This window comes from Rana temporaria, chromosome 7, assembly GCF_905171775.1.
Source record: "Rana temporaria chromosome 7, aRanTem1.1, whole genome shotgun sequence".
Lineage (NCBI taxonomy): Eukaryota > Metazoa > Chordata > Amphibia > Anura > Ranidae > Rana > Rana temporaria.
In genome coordinates, this window is record NC_053495.1 from 122,811,801 (window position 1) to 122,830,787 (window position 18,987).

Here is an 18,987-nt window from a genome sequence, read left to right on the forward strand (position 1 = left end):
TACAATTCTTAAAAAAACTGTTCTGATCCTACAGGAACAGGGGATTAGGATTAAAAGTAATGTACATTATTGCACATATAAATATGCATGTACGTACATACACTCCTGTACACACATATAAACACACATATATACAGTATAAACATACAAACACACACATACAGTACATACAGTGCACACACACACAGTATGCACACACACACACATACATTGTGACAGAGCCGGGCTCTGTGCCTATGGAAAGAAGTTGGAAGAGTTCAGAGTTTGCAAATCTGCTGACAGCAAGACTAGCGAGTATAGATTTTTAAATGGCGAAAACTGCTCTGGCACACAGCCCATATAAAGAGGGGCTGGTGAGAGCAGTGGGTGGTGGAAGGCGGAGTGTGAGCAGCATGCTGCTGCTGCTGTTTGAGGAGGGAAGCTGTCTGCCCTGTGGGAGATGGCAGCCCGTGAAAGGGGGATTCTATGCCCAGGGACTGGGAAAGGCTGGCCAGCGTTGAGAGTCTGGGAGACTAAGGAAGCCAGTGATTCCAGGGGGCTGGAAGGAGTTGAGAAGTCAGTTGGGAGCAAGCACAGGTACTGCTGACAAGAGAGAGCCAGGTGGCTTGGTATGTTTTCATTTATGTCTGAATGAAATTTAAACCCCTGAGTGGGATTCTTGGAAGGACTATTGTTTTGGCCCTTAACTATAATGCCTGTCTGACGTGGACTTACTGCACAAAAATGCATCTATCACTAGTGCTAAGACATCCCCAATATCACAACATACACACACATATAAACACACACAAATAGCCTTTTAAAAATCAGCAGTACTATACATTTCTTCTAACTGCCAGGTACTGCACTGTAGGGGGAGCAAAGAACACACGCTCAAGACAGCTCTCCCTTGCTTTTGCTTTCCTACAGTATGTGAAATCAGTCTAACGGAGCTCTCCAGTGCTGATTTTCAGTTTTGCTGGGATCGGAGAGCTCGGTCTCATACGACCCAGTGTACCGCTGAACCCCTTTGAAAAAGGATGGTGTAAATTGTAATAATATGTTTATTGAGTTGGAATTGGTTCAAATTTATAAAAATAACATTAGTTATTAAAATGTTGGTTGATTTCACGCATTAAAATATAGCAGTTTTATGAAATGGAATGTGGAATTTGGAATCACACTTGGTTTGGAGACCTTAAGACAAGATCAGCAATAATCGGGAGATCCTCCAGTCATTGTACAACCAGCCTGGAATGCAGCTTCTCACAATAAAAAACGGTGGTGTTGTACTGGAACTCATTAGCCTATCTACTCTGCATCCTAGTCCCTAGACAATTCTAATCTGCTATGCAACCTCCAAGTAGCTGTTAGATGCCTAACCTGGCTCTAGGCTATGCTGGTTACTGAGTCATAGGCTAGCTATAGAATCCCAGACCAGAAAGGACTGGCTTAACTTAAACAACAAGAGCTGCAAATAAACTCTATTGCAATAAACAGGTTCACCCACTTACACAAACACAAGGTGACCACTACACATGTTTTCAGGCTTTCCATTTTTTTGCACAGGTGATGTGATCAGTTTTACTGCCTTAGTAATTACCACAGCCTTTTCATCTGAGGGAAATCCTGAAAACATGACCTGTTGAGGCGCCTTGAGGACTGGAGTTGAGAAACACTGGCATAGAGACTTACTACAGATCACATTGACCAACACATCAACACAGACGTAAAAAAAAAATTTTGCAGACTTGGTAATTTCTCTTGTTTACATGCTGAATTGTTTCTGAACCTTATGCCTTTGCTAGAACTACTCCAAGATCCATATTTGAGATGTCCCGACCACCAACTCTTTATAGCATTCCTGTAATGAAACTCCTGACTTAAAAAGGGATCTAATATGAACCAAATACTACAAGTGCTGAATAGAAAAACAAGTACATTTAAAGCTTATGTGATGCCAAAAAGGAAAAAAACAAAACATCATTTTCTACAAAGATACTTATTCATGAACAAATAGGAAGAAAGAATAAACACAAACATGCTGTATTAAGTATGTTACAGTTTGTTTATTAGAAGTATAAAGCATTGTTATAACTTGGCATTGATGTGGATGGCAACAAAGGGATCTTCAGCTAAACTTTTAATTTTGAAATTGGCCAAGCCAGTGTTGCCTACACTGATGCTTATACCCGTGCAACGGTTGTCTTCTTTTTGGCCAGAAATTATGTCACAGTATGTGCCAGATGGAAGTCCAGTGTATAGAGTAACATCCATATCCCTAAAAAAAAATACGATATTAATTGGTTTTAAATAAAATATAACAATTGTATCTATATATACAAGATACGGCCATCACTAAATACATAAAGAAAACACTGTAATACATGTAGAATTTTCTGAAATGCGTTGAAGGGTTGGGAAGAAGAGTTACTCACCAATCGTCATTGTTGAACACAATAAAGCCAGCACTTCCACGTCCGAAAGCAACTTGATTTTGTTCATTATCCCACCAGTTAATAAGAGCTTGGCCATTAACCACATTACGGAAGATGACCATGTTCCTACAGAAAAGGAGATATGTTAATAAATGCTACCAGGTTCTTTAAGGTTTTCCATCCAGTGTCTTGGCATGTTTAAGACTCCTCTAAGCTGTAGAGGAACTTAGGCTATTTGGGTGCCAACTCTAACTTCGGTTTTCTCATTTCCATTTCTTTTTTCTGTTTCCATTTAAAACATTTAGCCAGATTCAGTAAGACTGGCTTAAGTTTGTGCGTGTGTAGCGTATCTCAGATACACTACACCGACCTAACATAGTGAGGCAAGTATATAAAATAATTGAAGCTCCTGCGCTGTATAGGATAAGGGGAAAGGGAAGTGGGAAAAAAAGGGGGAGTGGGCCAAAGGGATGAGTGCAATAATGGTGAACACTGCAGCAAACAAAAGGGGAGTCTGTCCTTTAAAGACAAAAATGGTATATGTAGCAAGTGATGACTGTCTGCGCTGTAATATGGCTTGGCCAAGTGAGTGGATAAAAGGAAAGTGAATGAGAGGGCTGATTGGGCCTGGGGAGTGACAGGTGATGCAGACACAAATAAAATAACCTCGAACGGTATTTGAATAGGTTCAGTCCTAGCTGGACTGTAAAATATGACACAATGTGAGTCTTACAGTGAATAACAAAACACGTGTATGTGAAAATCAAAGCTAAAATTTGCACGTAAAATCCTGGGTAAGTGCAAAACAAAAAGAAAAAGACCACAGTTCCACACTAGAGCTAATGCAGCAGTGAGACAATGGTTAAAGGTGGTAAAAAATTCCACATAAATGGAGATGTGCAGTCCAGACAGATCCAAGAAAACACATGCAGCCCACACCTCAGTGACTCGTGCAGCTTACCTTTCATCTGACATTTAGGCTCAAACACATTACCAGTTTTCCTATTGGGTAGGTGTCTTGCTGCCAGTTCTCAATGGTTGGTTATACATAAGAAAAAAGAGTGATAAAAAAGTTGTAGCCTTTTCCTCCTATTACTCATATAGCTATAGAGAAAGGGGTTCAGTTTGCAAAGTAGCAGGTTAAGTATCCACTTACACAACTTACACAGTGTGTAGGGAAAAAGTGCATATCTCCACGAGTGCCGAACTCGTTTCCTAGTCCTTCTCAATGCCAATGCTTTGCCTCTTTAGCTTGTGTGAAGCCGTCCACTCGTGTCAGGGTGAAGGAGGCAGGGGAAGGAGGGAGGAGAAAATGCACATAGCATAAAACTGTACAGCAACTTTAATAAAAACTAAAAACAGTAAATAAAAAACTCACATGGAGCAGTGAGATGGCGATCGTGTATCCACGAGCACCGCGCTCGTCTGCCGTACGTTCGGTACTGCTCTCGGTTAGTGCTCTGGGACTCAGAGCATTAACCGGGAGCTCCTTCACCCTGACACGAGTGGACGGCTTCACACAAGCTAAAGAGGCAAAGCATTGGCATTGAGAAGGACTAGGAAACGAGTTCGGCACTCGTGGAGATATGCACTTTTTCCCTACACACTGTGTAAGTTGTGTAAGTGGATACTTAACCTGCTACTTTGCAAACTGAACCCCTTTCTCTATAGCTATATGAGTAATAGGAGGATAAGGCTACAACTTTTTTATCACTCTTTTTTCTTATGTATAACCAACCATTGAGAACTGGCAGCAAGACACCTACCCAATAGGAAAACTGGTAATGTGTTTGAGCCTAAATGTCAGCTGAAAGGTAAGCTGCACGAGTCACTGAGGTGTGGGCTGCATGTGTTTTCTTGGATCTGTCTGGACTGCACATCTCCATTTATGCGGATTTTTTTACCACCTTTAACCATTGTCTCACTGCTGCATTAGCTCTAGTGTGGAACTGTGGTCTTTTTCTTTTTGTTTTGCACTTACCCAGGATTTTACGTGCAAATTTTAGCTTTGATTTTCACATACACGTGTTTTGTTATTCACTGTAAGACTCACATTGTGTCATATTTTACAGTCCAGCTAGGACTGAACCTATTCAAATACCGTTCGAGGTTATTTTATTTGTGTCTGCATCACCTGTCACTCCCCAGGCCCAATCAGCCCTCTCATTCACTTTCCTTTTATCCACTCACTTGGCCAAGCCATATTACAGCGCAGACAATCATCACTTGCTACATAGTGAGGCAAGTACTGTATTTACAAAGCACTTGCCTCCTAAGTAACGTTGGCGTAGCGCAAATGGCCCAGCGTAACCCCGCCTAATTCAAAATAGGCAGGTAGGGGGCGTGTTGTATGTTAATGATTCGTGACCCCATGTAAATGAGGGCCGTTGGTAGCATTTGCGCGCATGCTCAGAATCACGTCGCAAATACTTCTTGCTTTCGGCGTGAACGTAACCTACGCCCAGCCCCATTCACGTACGCTTACGCAAACAGCGTAAAATACGACGGCTGTTCCGTCATCTATACCTTGCATGGGCTGCGCCATCTTTTTGGTGGTTTATCTTTACGCCGGAAAAACACCTTACGTAAACAGCGTATCGGGCGCAAGTACATTCGTGAATAGGCGTATCTTGCTCATTTGCATATTCTTGGCGTAAATCCACATACACGCCCCTAGCGGCCAGCGTAAATATGCAGCTAAGATACGACGGCGTAGGAGACTTACGCCGGTCGTATCTTAGCAACATTTAAGCGTATCTCAGTTTGAGAATACGCTTAAAGATACGACGGCGCAGATTCAGACTTACGACGGCGTATCTACTGAATCTGGCTAATTGTTTTCAGTGCAGCTTGTTCACTTTGCAAAGTGAAAATTCACATATTTTTGTGAATATGAATTGTCACTAAGTATGCCACGTGGTTTTGGTATCCTATCTGAGACAAGAATAAAGGGAAACTTTTTTTTCAATTAACCCTTTGCATACTGCTTTACACATATTAAAATACATATATAAGCTGGCAAACTTACATAAAACAAAGAAGCCTATTTCTTCAAATATGACTATTTCCCAAGTTTGTCCGTAGAGGGAATTACCTGTGAGTGATTGGCCGTGGAGGAAGACTGTCTACATCCAGCGGCAATCATTTGCAGGTAAATCGCTCCATGACCAATTATGTGTGATTGGGCATGATTAGCTGTGGGAGTTTTCAGCCTCCCATAACATTCAATAGGGTTGCCTCCCACAGCTAATCACCGGGAACCCCCACTGCGGTCCCTGCATTTAATGACACACAGCCCCATTTTCAATGTGACTGGGACCTCAATCTCATGTCAGTATAAATTTAGATTAGCTTATGATGGCAGACACAGACAGGGGAGTCAGACATAGACAGAGTCCATCTCTGCATGAGTACAGGGCCCCCCAACCCTCTCGTGTGCTATTTGAAATTCCAGCTTTGTCTGTAACAAGCTCACCTCCATCCATTACGTTTTCATTTTCAGGAAACAGTCTTTGCCACCTCAGCTGCCCTCCCCATGGTGCCCTCCACTGGACTCACTCATCCAAACCCAGTGAACAAAAGCAAGGTTTACTTCTATCCTTACAAAGCAATTTTTAAAGTTCATCCTATACCTCCCTTCGTATCCCTCTCCTCTTTTCTTTTTTGTCTATTTTTTCTGAGAAGTGTGGTTTTTTATTGGCATCTTGGGTAGGTGTCACATTTCCTTGATCACTTCTCTGTCTGTCTACCATATTTTCTTTCCAAAGATCTACTATCATCCTTTGTCCTAATGCAATGATCACACACTTCTACTCCGCCATGAAGAAAGTTACCGCTCCAGGCGATGATCCCAACATTCACACCATCCTTGCTTGAGAGATGAAGGGTGCTGGCTCAGCACAGACAATTAATAGAAGAAAAGAGTGGTGGGTGGGCGGGCGCACTCCAGTACAACACCTGTATCCATATTTAGCACTGGTCTCCCAATGAGTGGGCTCTAATATAAATTTAGGGGGTGTCTGAGCCAGTAGTTTGGCTCAGACTTTACTAATTCCATGTAAATTAGCCTCTGGCTGTGGTTATGCTCGGTATACATTTTCCCTTGTTGCCTGTAGGTGGCATTACCACCTCAGGCCCATCTTGGAACTCGGGTAAACCATGGTGTTAAGTGACCCTTGTCGGCAGAAGCCCAGTGCGAGTGGTGCCCCGCTGTGCATGCTGGGAGGGGATACTTAAGGGGCAGATGCTGTTTTTCGGGGTCCTTCGCCTCATGGCCCTCCTGGCGCGAGGTATGTGTGTGTGATTTTAGCCCCGGGACCACGTTGGTCCGAGGCTGTGCTCCTATCGTGTAGGCCCAGCTATGCTGGCTGGGGCCTAAGGCTCTAGAAGGAATCCCAAGCTGTCCATCCAAGTGGGGGAAGCTCTTAACGAAGGAAACCGGGGAGCACCTGCCCTGGAGGAGACCAGGCAAGGCAAGCTGATGTCTCGGGATAGGCCTGGTGATCTTGTTATCTAAAGGGATCCAATAACCAATTTGTCTTACGGTCCGCCGTATCAGCTTAAAGGCTCTTTTGCTGTAAGACAGGAAGTTTGGGACTTAAATCCTGTGGCAGAGGATTCCTGGCTATCCATCTTTTTTTCTTAGACGGTCTGTGGCAGAGACTGTTTCTATACTGTCAGTGCATCATTCCGGCTGCTAGGTCATGTGAGGGGTTCTATCCGGGTGAGCAATACCCACTCAGGAGTGAGTGGCGAACATTGGAACTTTGAATACTTTTTGTGCATTCTGTACCGCGTACCTGAACCTTCCCCTTCTCTCTATACTCTCTACTTCCTTCACATGTTTTATGCAGCAAAAATAAAACAGTTGAAGGTTTTACATCTTGTGTGGACATTGCTACAGACTTTCTTCCCTGGACAACAAACTTAGAGGGAACATGTAAAAAAACCCAAAATCTAAACCAGCAGCTCCTTTAGGGGTAGTTCTACACATGTAAATCGTGATCCATACACCAATAGAGGTACAGGTTACAGATGCAAATAGCTAACACGTTTCATACCCTTAGTGGTGCTTAATCATAGCTGTCTACTCACTCTGATGGCAACACCCTTAAGCTTTTTATCTTCCATTGCACTCCTTGCAACCCATAAAACACCTATTTTCCTCTTTCTAACCACAACCATACCAGTTTCTCGCTCTCCCCATCTTTAACCCTCACCACACACATAAATAGTTGCAGCTACAACCTTGGCAAACAGTAGACATCATAAATCTCAAAAATACATAGTTGTGCTGTTCAGTGGCTGTGGCATAACACTAAATTCCTACAAAATTGCTACATAACTTCCCCCTATATAAATATGCCCTCCAAAAATAGACCTATTTGATCAATCTGTCTCTTTCTGCCAAAACCCTCTCATCCACTCCATACCAACTCTTCTCTACCTTTAATTCTCCACTTCATCCTCATTGTTTCTACCAACTAACTAACTCACTCACTGCCCAGGAGATTGACAATCCTTGCAAAAACAAGATTGATGCAATTCGTGATGGGATCTCCACTGCCAGATATATTTCCCACTTAACATACTATGTTTACCAACACATTTACCACCTTGCTCCTATGTTGTTCTATAATTTGTATTAACCATGAATAGGGATGAGCTTCGACTTAAACATTGGCTGTTCGCCCGTTCGCCGAACAGCGAACAATTTGGGGTGTTCACGGCAAATTCGAAAAGCCGCGGAACACCCTTTAAAAGTCTATGGGAGAAATCTAAAGTGCTAATTTTAAAGGTTAATATGCAAGTTATTGTCTTAAAAAGTGTTTGGGGACCTGGGTTCTGCCCCAGGGGACATCAATGCAAAAAAAGTTTTAAAAGTTGAATTTTTTTCGGGAGCGATGATTTTAATCATGCTTAAAGTGAAACAATAAAAGTGAAATTTTCCTTAAAATTTCATACCTGGGGGGTGTCTATAGTATGCCTGTAAAGTAGCGCATGTTTCCCGTGTTTATAACAGTCTCTGCACAAAATGAAATTTTAAAACGACTTGCGGCTATAATGAATTGTCGGGTCCCAGCAATACAGATAAAAGTAATTGAAAGTCATTGAAAAAAAAAATGTGTGGGGGTCCCCCCGAAATTCCATTACCAGGCCCTTCAGGTCTGGTATAGATATTAAGGGGAACCCTGTGCCAAATTTAAAAAAAGGTGTGGGGTTCCCCCCAAAAATCCATACCAGACCCTTATCCGAGCACGCAACCTGGCAGGCTGCAGGAAAAGAGGGGGGTGGACGAGAGAGCGCCCCCCCACCTGAACTGTTCCAGGCCACATGCCCTCAACATGGAAAGGATGTCCTCATGTTGATGGGGACAAGGGCCTCATCCCCACAACCCTTGCCCGGTGGTTGTGGGGGTTTGTGTGCGAGGAGCTTATCGCAATCTGGAACCGCCTTTAACAAAGGGGACCCCCAGATCCTGGCCCCCCTATGTGGATTGGTAACGGGGTACAGTGCAGCGGGTCTGGGACTGGGATCATAGAAGGATAACGGCGATGGAGTATTTTTTTAATTAAAGGACTTGTCAATACTTGGTGTGTGTTTTTTTTAAATTGTTGACACTTTTTTTGTGAAATGATAGGGGTACAATGTACCCCATTACCAATTCACATGGGGGGCCGGGATCTGGGGGTCCCCTTTGTTAAAGGGGGCTTCCAGATTCCGATAAGCCCACCAGCCGCAGACCCCCACAACCACCGGGCAAGGGTTGTGGAGATGAGGTCCTTGTCCCCATCAACATGGGGACATCCTCCCCATGTTGTGGGCATGTGGCCTGGTACGGTTCAGGAAGGGGGGTGCTCTCTCCTCCCCCCTCTTTTCCTGCGGCCTGTTTAGGTAGAGGTTAGGATTTTGTTGAAGAGCATCATGATAATAGTAATACTAAAATATGTCTAAGTTTGTATTTTTAGTTTTCTTTACTTTTTTTCTGTCAAAAAATTCCATTTCCTGTTTCTATGCTGATGTAAGCTATTTTTGTTAATTTTATATATGTTTCATTTATTTTATATATATATATATATATATATATATATATATATTTATTTTTTTTCATTATGTTGTGTGTTTGTAAGATTTTTAATAAACAAAAAATTTAGGCGGGGGAGTACAATGGTGGGGATTACGCTAGGGGAGTTTACACTGTAGGCGGAAAACACTGGGGGGGGGTTACACTGTTACATTGGGGGAGATTTAAACTGGGGGTGATTATATTGCAGGGAACTAAAATGGGGGGATTTATATGGGGGGAGAATGCTGGGCACTCTTAAAGTCTACCACCCTGCAGGCAACAAAATAATGTAAGGCAAATTAGTAAGAGCAAAAAGAAGTAAAAAAAATACAATTCACTAAAATCTGCATATAGGAGATTCAAGAAAATAGACAGGTACATGTATAAAAATAGACAAAAGGAGGCCAGACACATTATGAGTGCTGCCAAAGTACAGAAAGAGGAAGAAATTGCTAAATATATCAAAGATGGAGACACAACCTTTTTTTAGGTACATCAATGATGGAAGGAAAAAATACAATGGGACCACTAGAATGAAAACTGGTCACAACACCTATATTGAGGGAAACCTGTAAACAATTACTTTGGTTCAGCCTTCACAGAAATAAAATATAATACCGAATAAAAAGTTGGAGGATCATAATAGTTCTAGTAATGACGGTTCACTTTCAGAATTCCTGGAGGCAGCAGAGGAACTCTCGTTGAAAGCGTAATAAAGCATTGGACCCTGATGGTATTCATCCAAGAGTTCTGAGAGAACTTTGAAGTATAGTTGTTGGAACATTAAGGGATGTTTTTATTCAATTTCTTCTAACAGGTTCCTAAAGACTAGGGATGAGCTTCGAGTTCGAGTTGATGTTCGACTCGAACATTGCCTGTTCGCTGAACAGCGAACAATTTGGGGTGTTCGCAGCAAATGCGAAAAGCCGCAGAACACCCTGGAAAAGTCTATGGGAGAAATCTAAAGTGCTAATTTTAAAGGATTTTATGCAAGTTATTGTCATAAAAAGTGTTTGGGGACCTGGGTCCTGCCCCAGGGGACATGTATCAATGCAAAAAAGTTTTTTCGGGAGCAGTGATTTTAATAATGCTTAAAGTGAAACAATAAAAGTGAAATAATTCTTTAAATTCTGTACCTAGGGGAGTGTGTAAAGTATGCCTGTAAAGCGGCGCTTGTTTCCCGTGCTTAGAACTGTCCCTGCACAGAGTGTCATTTCTGGAGGATAAAAAGTCATTTAAAATCACTGCTCCCGAAAAAACTGCAGTTTTTAATACTTTTTTTGCATTGATACATGTCCCCAGGGGCAGGACCCGGTCCCCAAACACTTTTTTGGACAATAACTTGCATATTAGCCTTTAAAATTAGCACTAACGTTCGAGTCCCATAGACTTTAATGGGGTTCTAAGGTTCACACAAACTTTTGGTCTGTTCGCAGGTTCTGGTGCGAACCGAACGGGGGGGGGGGGGGGGTTCGGCTCATCCCTTCTAAAGACTGAAAGATAGCTAATATTGTACCTATCCAAGAAGGGTAGCAGGGTAGAAGCTGGCAATTACAGGCCAGTGAGTTTAAAATCTGTTGTAGTCAAGTTAATGGAATCACTCCTGAAAAAAAGGATTTCACTGAAGACACACAACTTGTTGGACCCAAAGCAGCATAGCATTATTGAGGACAGATTATGTTAGACTAATCTGAATGAATTTTTGACTATAATCACTAATATTGGACATAGCCTTAATTTCAGCAAAGTATTTGATACAGTTCCACATAATCTAATAAAAACATTGTACAATCTAGGTTCAGTGGATATGCAGTTGGCTAAAGGATAGATACCAGAGAGTAGTTGTAAATGGGGTTGATTCAGAACAGAGACCAGATACAAGTCATGTACCACAAGGCTCTGTACAAGGTCCTGTTCTTTTAATCTAAATGTAAGTGATATAACTAAAGGGTTGGTGGGTAACAGTGGTGGCTGGTGCTCAAAATTTTCGGGGGGCGCAAACGAAAAAGATTGCAGCCTCACTGTGCCCATCAAATGCAGCCACTGTGCCATCAATTGTCACCACTGTGCCATGCCATCAAATGCAGTCACTGTGCCATGCCACCAAACTCAGCCACTGTGCCATAAATTGTCACCACTGTGCCATGCCATCAAACGCAGCCACTGTGCCATCAATTATCACCACTGTGCCATACCATCAAATGCAGTCACTATGCCATCAATTCGCAACACTGTGCCATGCCATCAAACGCAGTAACTGTGCCATGCCATCAAACACAGTTACTGTGCCATTCCATCAAACACAGTTACTGTGCCATCAATTGTCACCACTGTGCCATGCCATCAAAAGCAGCCACTGTGCCCCTCAATTGTCGCCATTGTGCCCTTTAATTGTCGCCACTGTGCCATTGTTGCCACTGTGCATGTCACTGTGCCCTTTAATTGTCGCCACTGTGCCCATTGTCGCCACTGTGCCCTTTGTCTCCACTGTGCCCATTGATGCCACTGTGCCCTTTGTCGCCTCTGTGCCCATTGTCGCCGCTGTGCCCTGTAAAATGCACTTACCTTTCTCCTTCCACGTCCCTCTATGTCTTCTCCCGCCTTGGTGACGCTTCAGCCAATCAGGTTACCGATAACCAGAATCGATGAACCTGATTGGCTGAGATGGCCGTCAGTCTTATCCAAGGAACGCACCCCCCATGCGTTCCGAGGATAAGCATCCGGGAGACGAGGGCTGTACTCGGAAAACCTATCAGAGCCGCTGGCTCTGATAGGCACTTCCGCACAGCCAACCAGCTGCCGTTATTCAGGTGGTCGGCACTCAAGGTCTGGCCATCTTAATAGACCAGCGGCAGCTGGCAACAATAACATACATTCATGCAATGCATTATTGTATATTATTTCAGTGGCGATGCGGAGCCAGAGGGGGCGGCGCTCCAGCGCCCTCTATAGACAGACCGCCACTGGTGGGTAAGGTATGTCTTTTTTTGCTGATGACACAAAAGGGAGCAATAGGGTTGATATCCCTGGAGGTGTCTGCAACATGAAACATGATTTTGCACTGCTGGTATAGGTTAAAACAGTGGAAACTGCAGTTCATTGTTTTTAAATGTAAAATAATGCACCTAGGGGAAAAAAATCCTTTAACAGAGTACAATATTGGGGGTGCAGTTTTGGCTATCACTACTGAGGAAAAGGATTTCAGATGACTGAAAAATGTTCAAACAGTGTGGCCAGGTAGAGGGAAAAGAAAATAAAGTTCTAGGATTCATCACTAGAGGTGTCCCAGCGGGAGGAAGGAGGTCTTGGCTTCCCTTTATACATCTTTAGTTGGGCCTCATTTAGCTGGGTCCAGTTTTGAAGACCTCACTTATAAAAAGATATTGCTAGGATAGAACGAGTCCAGAGATGGGTAACAAAAATGTGGAAAGGTCTGAGGGATAAAAACATATCAGGAGAGACTTCAGGAACTTAATTTGTACAGTCTTGAGGAAAGACAGGAAAGGAGAGACATGATTGAAACCTTGAAATACTTCAAAAGGGTGAATAAGGTTCAGAGGCATTAAAAATAGGCACTATCTCCACCAATTTACATTACAGGAGGGACAACAATGAAGGGGCAGCAACACTTGCAAACAAAATTGCCATTTGATATTATTGGATTCTCTATTGATGGCTTCCCAATTGGCATCATATATAATGTACTCTTTGATGAAGGACTTTGGATGTATATAGTAACTACTTTGCTGTGAACAGAGAACGGTACTGTATTTTATAGCTCATCTTTTAGGGGATACATACAAGCAGGGCTGCTGTTAGAAATCACGGGGCCCTGTGCAGCCTACCTGGCAGGGCCCCCCTCAAATATATCAAACCAAGATTTTCAATTAAAATATACTAAAATTATTCTTAGCGGACACAAAGATAACAGAGAAGCTGTGTGAATTAGCCCTTTTTTAAATAGTTTTTTTTTTCTTTTAACCACTTAACCCCCGGACCATATTGCTGCCCAAAGACCAGAGCACTTTTTGCGATTCGGGACTGCGCCACTTTAACTGACAAATGCGCGGTCGTGCGACGTGGCTCCCAAACAAAATTGGCGTCCTTTTTTTTCCACAAATAGAGCTTTCTTTTGGTGGTATTTGATCACCTCTGCGGTTTTTATTTTTTGCGCTATAAACAAAAATAGAGCGACAATTTTGAAAAAAATTAATATTTTTTTACTTTTTGCTATAATAAATATCCCCCAAAAATATATAAAAAAACATTTTTTTTTTCCTCAGTTTAGGCCGATACGTATTCGTCTACATATTTTTCGTAAAAAAAATCGCAATAAGCGTTTATTGATTGGTTTGCGCAAAATTTATAGCGTTTACAAAATAGGGGGTATTTTTATGGTATTTTTATTAATATATTTTTTTACTAGTAATGGCGGCGATCAGCGATTTTTTTTCAGTACTGCGACATTATGGCGGACACTTCTGACACTTTTGACACATTTTTGGGACCATTGGCATTTTTATAGCGATCCGTGCTATAAAAATGCATTGGATTACTATAAAAATGCCACTGGCAGTGAAGGGGTTAACACTAGGGGGCGGGGAAGGGGTTAAGTATGTCCCTGTGTGTTATCTTACTGTGGGGGGGGGGGGGGTGGCCTCACTAGGGGAAACACTGATCCTCTGTTCATACATTGTATGAACAGAAGATCAGCATTTTCCCCCCTGACAGGACCGGGAGCTGTGTGTTTACACACACAGCTCCCGGTCCCCGCTCTGTAACGAGCGATCGCGTGTGCCCGGCGGCGATCGAGCCCGCCGGGCACACGCACGGGAGTCGGGGGCTCAAAGAGCCGCCGTATAGCTATGGGCTCTCGCCCAGGAGAGCCGACCTGCCGCCGTATAATGACGGTGCGCGGTCTGCTAGTGGTTAACAAAAACATTTAAATGTTTTGAAAAAAAATATTTGACAATTTTTATTAAAAAAAAATCTTTTTTTCCCAAGAATTTTATTACATTTTACAAGGGTTTAAAACAATACAGGGTAACAATTTGTTATTGAGACAAGGAAGCTGGCAGCTGTGTCCGTGTCTCTCCCTGCAGCAGCTGAAAGTTGTGGGAGGGAGAGAAACCGGGTTCACATTGGGCATCCTGTATTTGCCCCTCCATCCGACCGCACTGATTCCCTCTGCTGTATGGGCCCCCCTGTGAGCCCGGGCCCCCTACAGGAGGACTGGTGGTCCCCCCCTATCAGCGGCCCTGCATACAAGGATATCTCTGTTCCCCCTGAAGGTTAGGAGGAGACACACCTAAACTCATGTGGTTATTTCATGAATGCTGCTAAAGAAATGTGATGAAAAGCTGGATATATTTGTGCATATAATATAATGCTAAATCTTGTAAAGATCGTGTCTCACTAAAAGAGGCACCTATAAGCCTATCATGTTTTAAATTCTAAAACAAACTTTCTGAGCTAATAAATTTATATAAATTTATAAAAAATATTTATGTTCTTTATTTTTATTTTTCACATTTAGTATGCATTTGTGTTTTGATCCATTAGAGTCCAGCAATCAGGGATTTTCTATGGTTGTTAAATATAGTTAGAATTAGGTACTCTGGGCCAAATCCTCAAAGGAGATACGCAGGCGGAACTGCTGTTCAGCCTGCGTATCCCTGTGCCTATCTTTGGATCTGATCCTCAAAAGGATTTTTCCTAAGATAGGCAGAAGATCTGACATCTGTAAGACACTTACACTGTCAGATCTTAGGATGCAGTACCGCATCCGCCGCTGGGGGCATTTCGAGTCGAAATGCCGCTTTACGTATGCAAATGAGTACTTAGGCAGATCCACAAAGCTTTTTAGCTTTGTGTTTTCTGTGTAAGTTACGTTTTGCATACGTAAAATTAGTTCTGCTTTTACAAAGTGTAAACTAGTAACACCTTGTAAAAACAGAACTTTTTTTCGATCGCCGCGATTTTTTTTTAATTTTTAATTTTTTTTCCCGGCGCGTAACTTTTTTTTTACCCGACGCAACTTTATTGTCCCGTCGCAATCCACAAAGCCCGACGTAACGTAATTTTTCGCGATGCACGTCGGGAAAATGACGTCACACGCATGCGCAGTACGGCCGGCGCGGGAGCGCGCCTCATTTAAATTGTAATCGCCCCCCGGAGAGGAGGACCGCCTTGCGACGGAGGCACTTAAGTTACACGGCCTGAAATTTCTAGGTAAGTGCTTTGTGGATCGGGCACTTAGGTAGAAATTTTAAGGCCGTGTAACTTAACTCGGAAAAGTTAAGTTACGCAAGTTTTCTGAGGATTTGGCCCACTGAATCTAGGGAAGTTGAGTTGCCATTAAGCAATCCTATACAATAATAAGAATAATAACAACAACAAAAATATTAATAATAATAATAATAATACAACTTTCCATTAAAGGGCTGTGCAAATGTAGTAACTTACTTTATCTGACGCCACCTGTGTTCACAAACCCAGCCACTGCCACATGTTGTATCTTCATTAATTGTGACAGCCATGATTGACCCATTATTGTAGCTTGGTGGCCCAACCCAATCATTAGTATCCTGCAGATAAAACAGCATCATCATGTTTTATTTTTCTTACCTATGGATTGCATTAAAAAAAAAAAAACAATTGCAAAGGAGATAAAACACAACTGTTCTGATGGTAGCCAGATGTATTTTACTTTCATTTCACTAAAAGAAAGAAAGACAAAATAAAACTGGTTATATTAAATGACAACCTTTCCTTACACTAGTTTTGAATATTCAGCACATTGAAGTCTGTCATCGAAGTTTATCATAATTGAAAAAGGTTTACAAAGTTTTGGAACTCTGTAGTAGACACTTGTGTGAGTTAATCAAGTGACAACACAAACTAGCTTCTACTCAAATGGAGAAAAAAAGGTCAGTACAGCTTGAGGAATAAGACTTGAGCGGGGCTCAAATGGAAGCTAAATTTCCATTAAGAACCAGGATAAAAAGAATGAAAAGAAAAAGAAAATGAATAAAAACTAAAACATTTTGCATTTCAGTGGAAGAAGAGAGTGATGTAGATAATCAAATTATAAAAGGTTTACCTTTCCATTTACAAAGTTTCTTGTCCAGCGAAAGCTTGACATGATTTGTGTAAAGCCATAAGGGTGTGCCAACATGAACCCAGTTGCCATTTTGTATAAGCTAGTTTCCGGGGGGGGAAATAAATAAATAAATAATTATTAATGAAATTCGTTTTTGCATCTAATGAAGTAAGGCATTTATCAAGAAACAGTCACTTCAGTTGTGTAGTCCAAATCTATACTTCTATCCATGCATTAGGAACAATTGATGTCATTACAGGCAGCATGAAAATAAGACATGGAATCATCATAACCGATTCCCTGGGCACATGTGTTCTCAGAAGTATGACAATGTTTTACTTTGGCAGAGGTCTGCTAAACTGGCTTCCTAGCACAGAGGAAACTAACCATTTTATATAAAGTCTTGTAACTGTAAAAGAACCATATGGGTCTGACTTTGGGTCCTTTGCATGATGTCCACTTTTTACCCCCAGTTTTTCTATGGAATCCCCACTGATTTCTCTGACACCCAGGGGAGATTTCTCTGGAATACTGCTGGGGAAATATTATTTTGTTAACTGCAAGTATGAGTACTAACACTGTGGTGATGTCCTGGATCTTCAAGGGCTTAAAAGATCCAAATAAGTGCTATGTTCTGTTTACTACTTTGAATTATTTTGTCTCTGCAGTGCTCTTTATCTCCTTTGCTGGTATGGGATACAGTGAAAGCCTTTTTTGCAAGGCAAAGTTATTAAAGGGGGCTATAAAGGATTTTTTTCCCTAAATAGCTTCCTTTACCTCAGTGCAGTCCTCCTTCACTTACCTCATCCTTTGATTTTGCTTTTAAATGTCCTTATTTCTTCTGAGAAATGCTCACTTTCTGTTCTTCTGTCTGTAACTCCACACAGTAATGCAAGGCTTTCTCCCTGGTGTGGAGAAAGCTTCTTGAGGGGGGAAGGGGCGAGCAGGCAAGTCAGGACACACTCTTCTTTGCAGATAGAGAAAGGAGTTGTGTGTTAGTGGGCGTCCTGACACTCCTCCTCGCCCCTCCCCCTCAAGAGGCTTTCTCCACACCAGGAAGAAAGCCTCGCATTACAATGTTGAGTTACAGACAGAAGAACAGGAAGTGAGGATTTCTCAGAAGAAATAAGGACATTTAAAAGCAAAATTGAAGGATGAGGTAAGTGAAGGAGGACTGCACTAAGGTAAAGGAAGCTATTTAGGGAAAAAATAATACCTTTACAACCCCTTTAAGGAAATTAGCACATATAGAAAAAAATCCAAGGGATAACGGGAGAGACCATTGATGGACGAGGTTCTGAGGGCTGAATCTAAATTTATTAGTGACCCCCCCTCTAGCTAATTCTCTAAATTGGAAAGACAAGCAGAAACTTTCTAAACATATGTCCATTAAAAAAGTGAAAACATTTAGATTTTTTACACAGCAAAGATATTATGAAGAGGGGAAAGACCTTCTCAGAACCCAGAGCTGAACCTACAAACTCTGCTGGGTCTAGCAGGATCTCTTCTTGCTGAATCACTTGAGATGCTGGACATCTCCTTGCCTGATTTCTTGTTTTCCTTGAACCTTGGAACCTTTGCACCTCCCATGAACTTCCTATTTAAGCCGTGCCTTTGCAATTCCTGTGTCCCAGATTATTGTGTTCTTTGCAGCCAATATTTTGCTCTTGTTGCTCCTATTGCCATCCGTAACTTTGCTATTACCCGTTACCGACCTTTGGTTTGTTTCTTGACTACGCTCCTGCTTGATTCCAACTTTAAACCACGTTACCAACCTTTGGCTTTTTCCTTAACAACGCTTCCGCTTGATCCCAACCTGCAACCACTTGCTACTAACTTTTGGCTTGTTTAGTGACTATGTTTCTGCTTGATGCCTACCTGCTTTTTCTGGTACTGGCCCCCCGGTTTACTCTCCTCCTGGTGAGGCAATTCTTAGGACCAGGACCTGGTACTAACACACAGCAAAACCAATCTCCACAATCAGGTGCTTGTGGGTGAGCCCATATCATCCGGGTAATCTGCTTGTATATTTATCCTACTGGTTTGTGAAAGCCTTTCTACTGCTACTGGTCTCTGAACCTGACCTCTGATTATGACAGACCTCCATATTTTGTTAGTGCTATCTCGACATCAGAGGGCACAGTTTCTCACGACCCCTAGATATTCGGGCAACTTTTCAGTCTTTCTACCAAAGCCTGTACAAATCTAAATTACGCTATACCCATGGGTGTCCACAGGTAGGAGCAAGGGGGGTCAAGTGCCTCCCCTGAAATCAGGGATCGGATGGGGGTGCGGGCAGCTCATATCCAGGTGACACCCACCAGTGGGGTGACACTATCAAGGTGATTTCAAGCCCCCCCATCAGTGTAGTGTGACTGTGGGCTCTTTCCCCTGCTCAGACC

General features: G+C 42.4%; 1 protein-coding gene across 1 annotated transcript in view; it reads right to left on the reverse strand.

The window, feature by feature from the left end:
* Positions 1 to 2,036: 2,036 nt before the first annotated feature.
* LOC120945608 (pancreatic alpha-amylase-like) overlaps positions 2,037 to 18,987 on the reverse strand; it is a 60,411-nt gene continuing 43,460 nt past the window's right edge. The window contains exons 7-10 of the mRNA XM_040359908.1: positions 16,586 to 16,685; positions 15,949 to 16,070; positions 2,418 to 2,543; positions 2,037 to 2,260 (exon numbers count right to left, since the gene is read on the reverse strand). Of these exons, the coding sequence (XP_040215842.1) occupies positions 2,071 to 2,260; positions 2,418 to 2,543; positions 15,949 to 16,070; positions 16,586 to 16,685 (538 nt within the window). The 3' untranslated portion in view covers positions 2,037 to 2,070. The remainder of the gene's footprint in view (positions 2,261 to 2,417; positions 2,544 to 15,948; positions 16,071 to 16,585; positions 16,686 to 18,987) is intronic.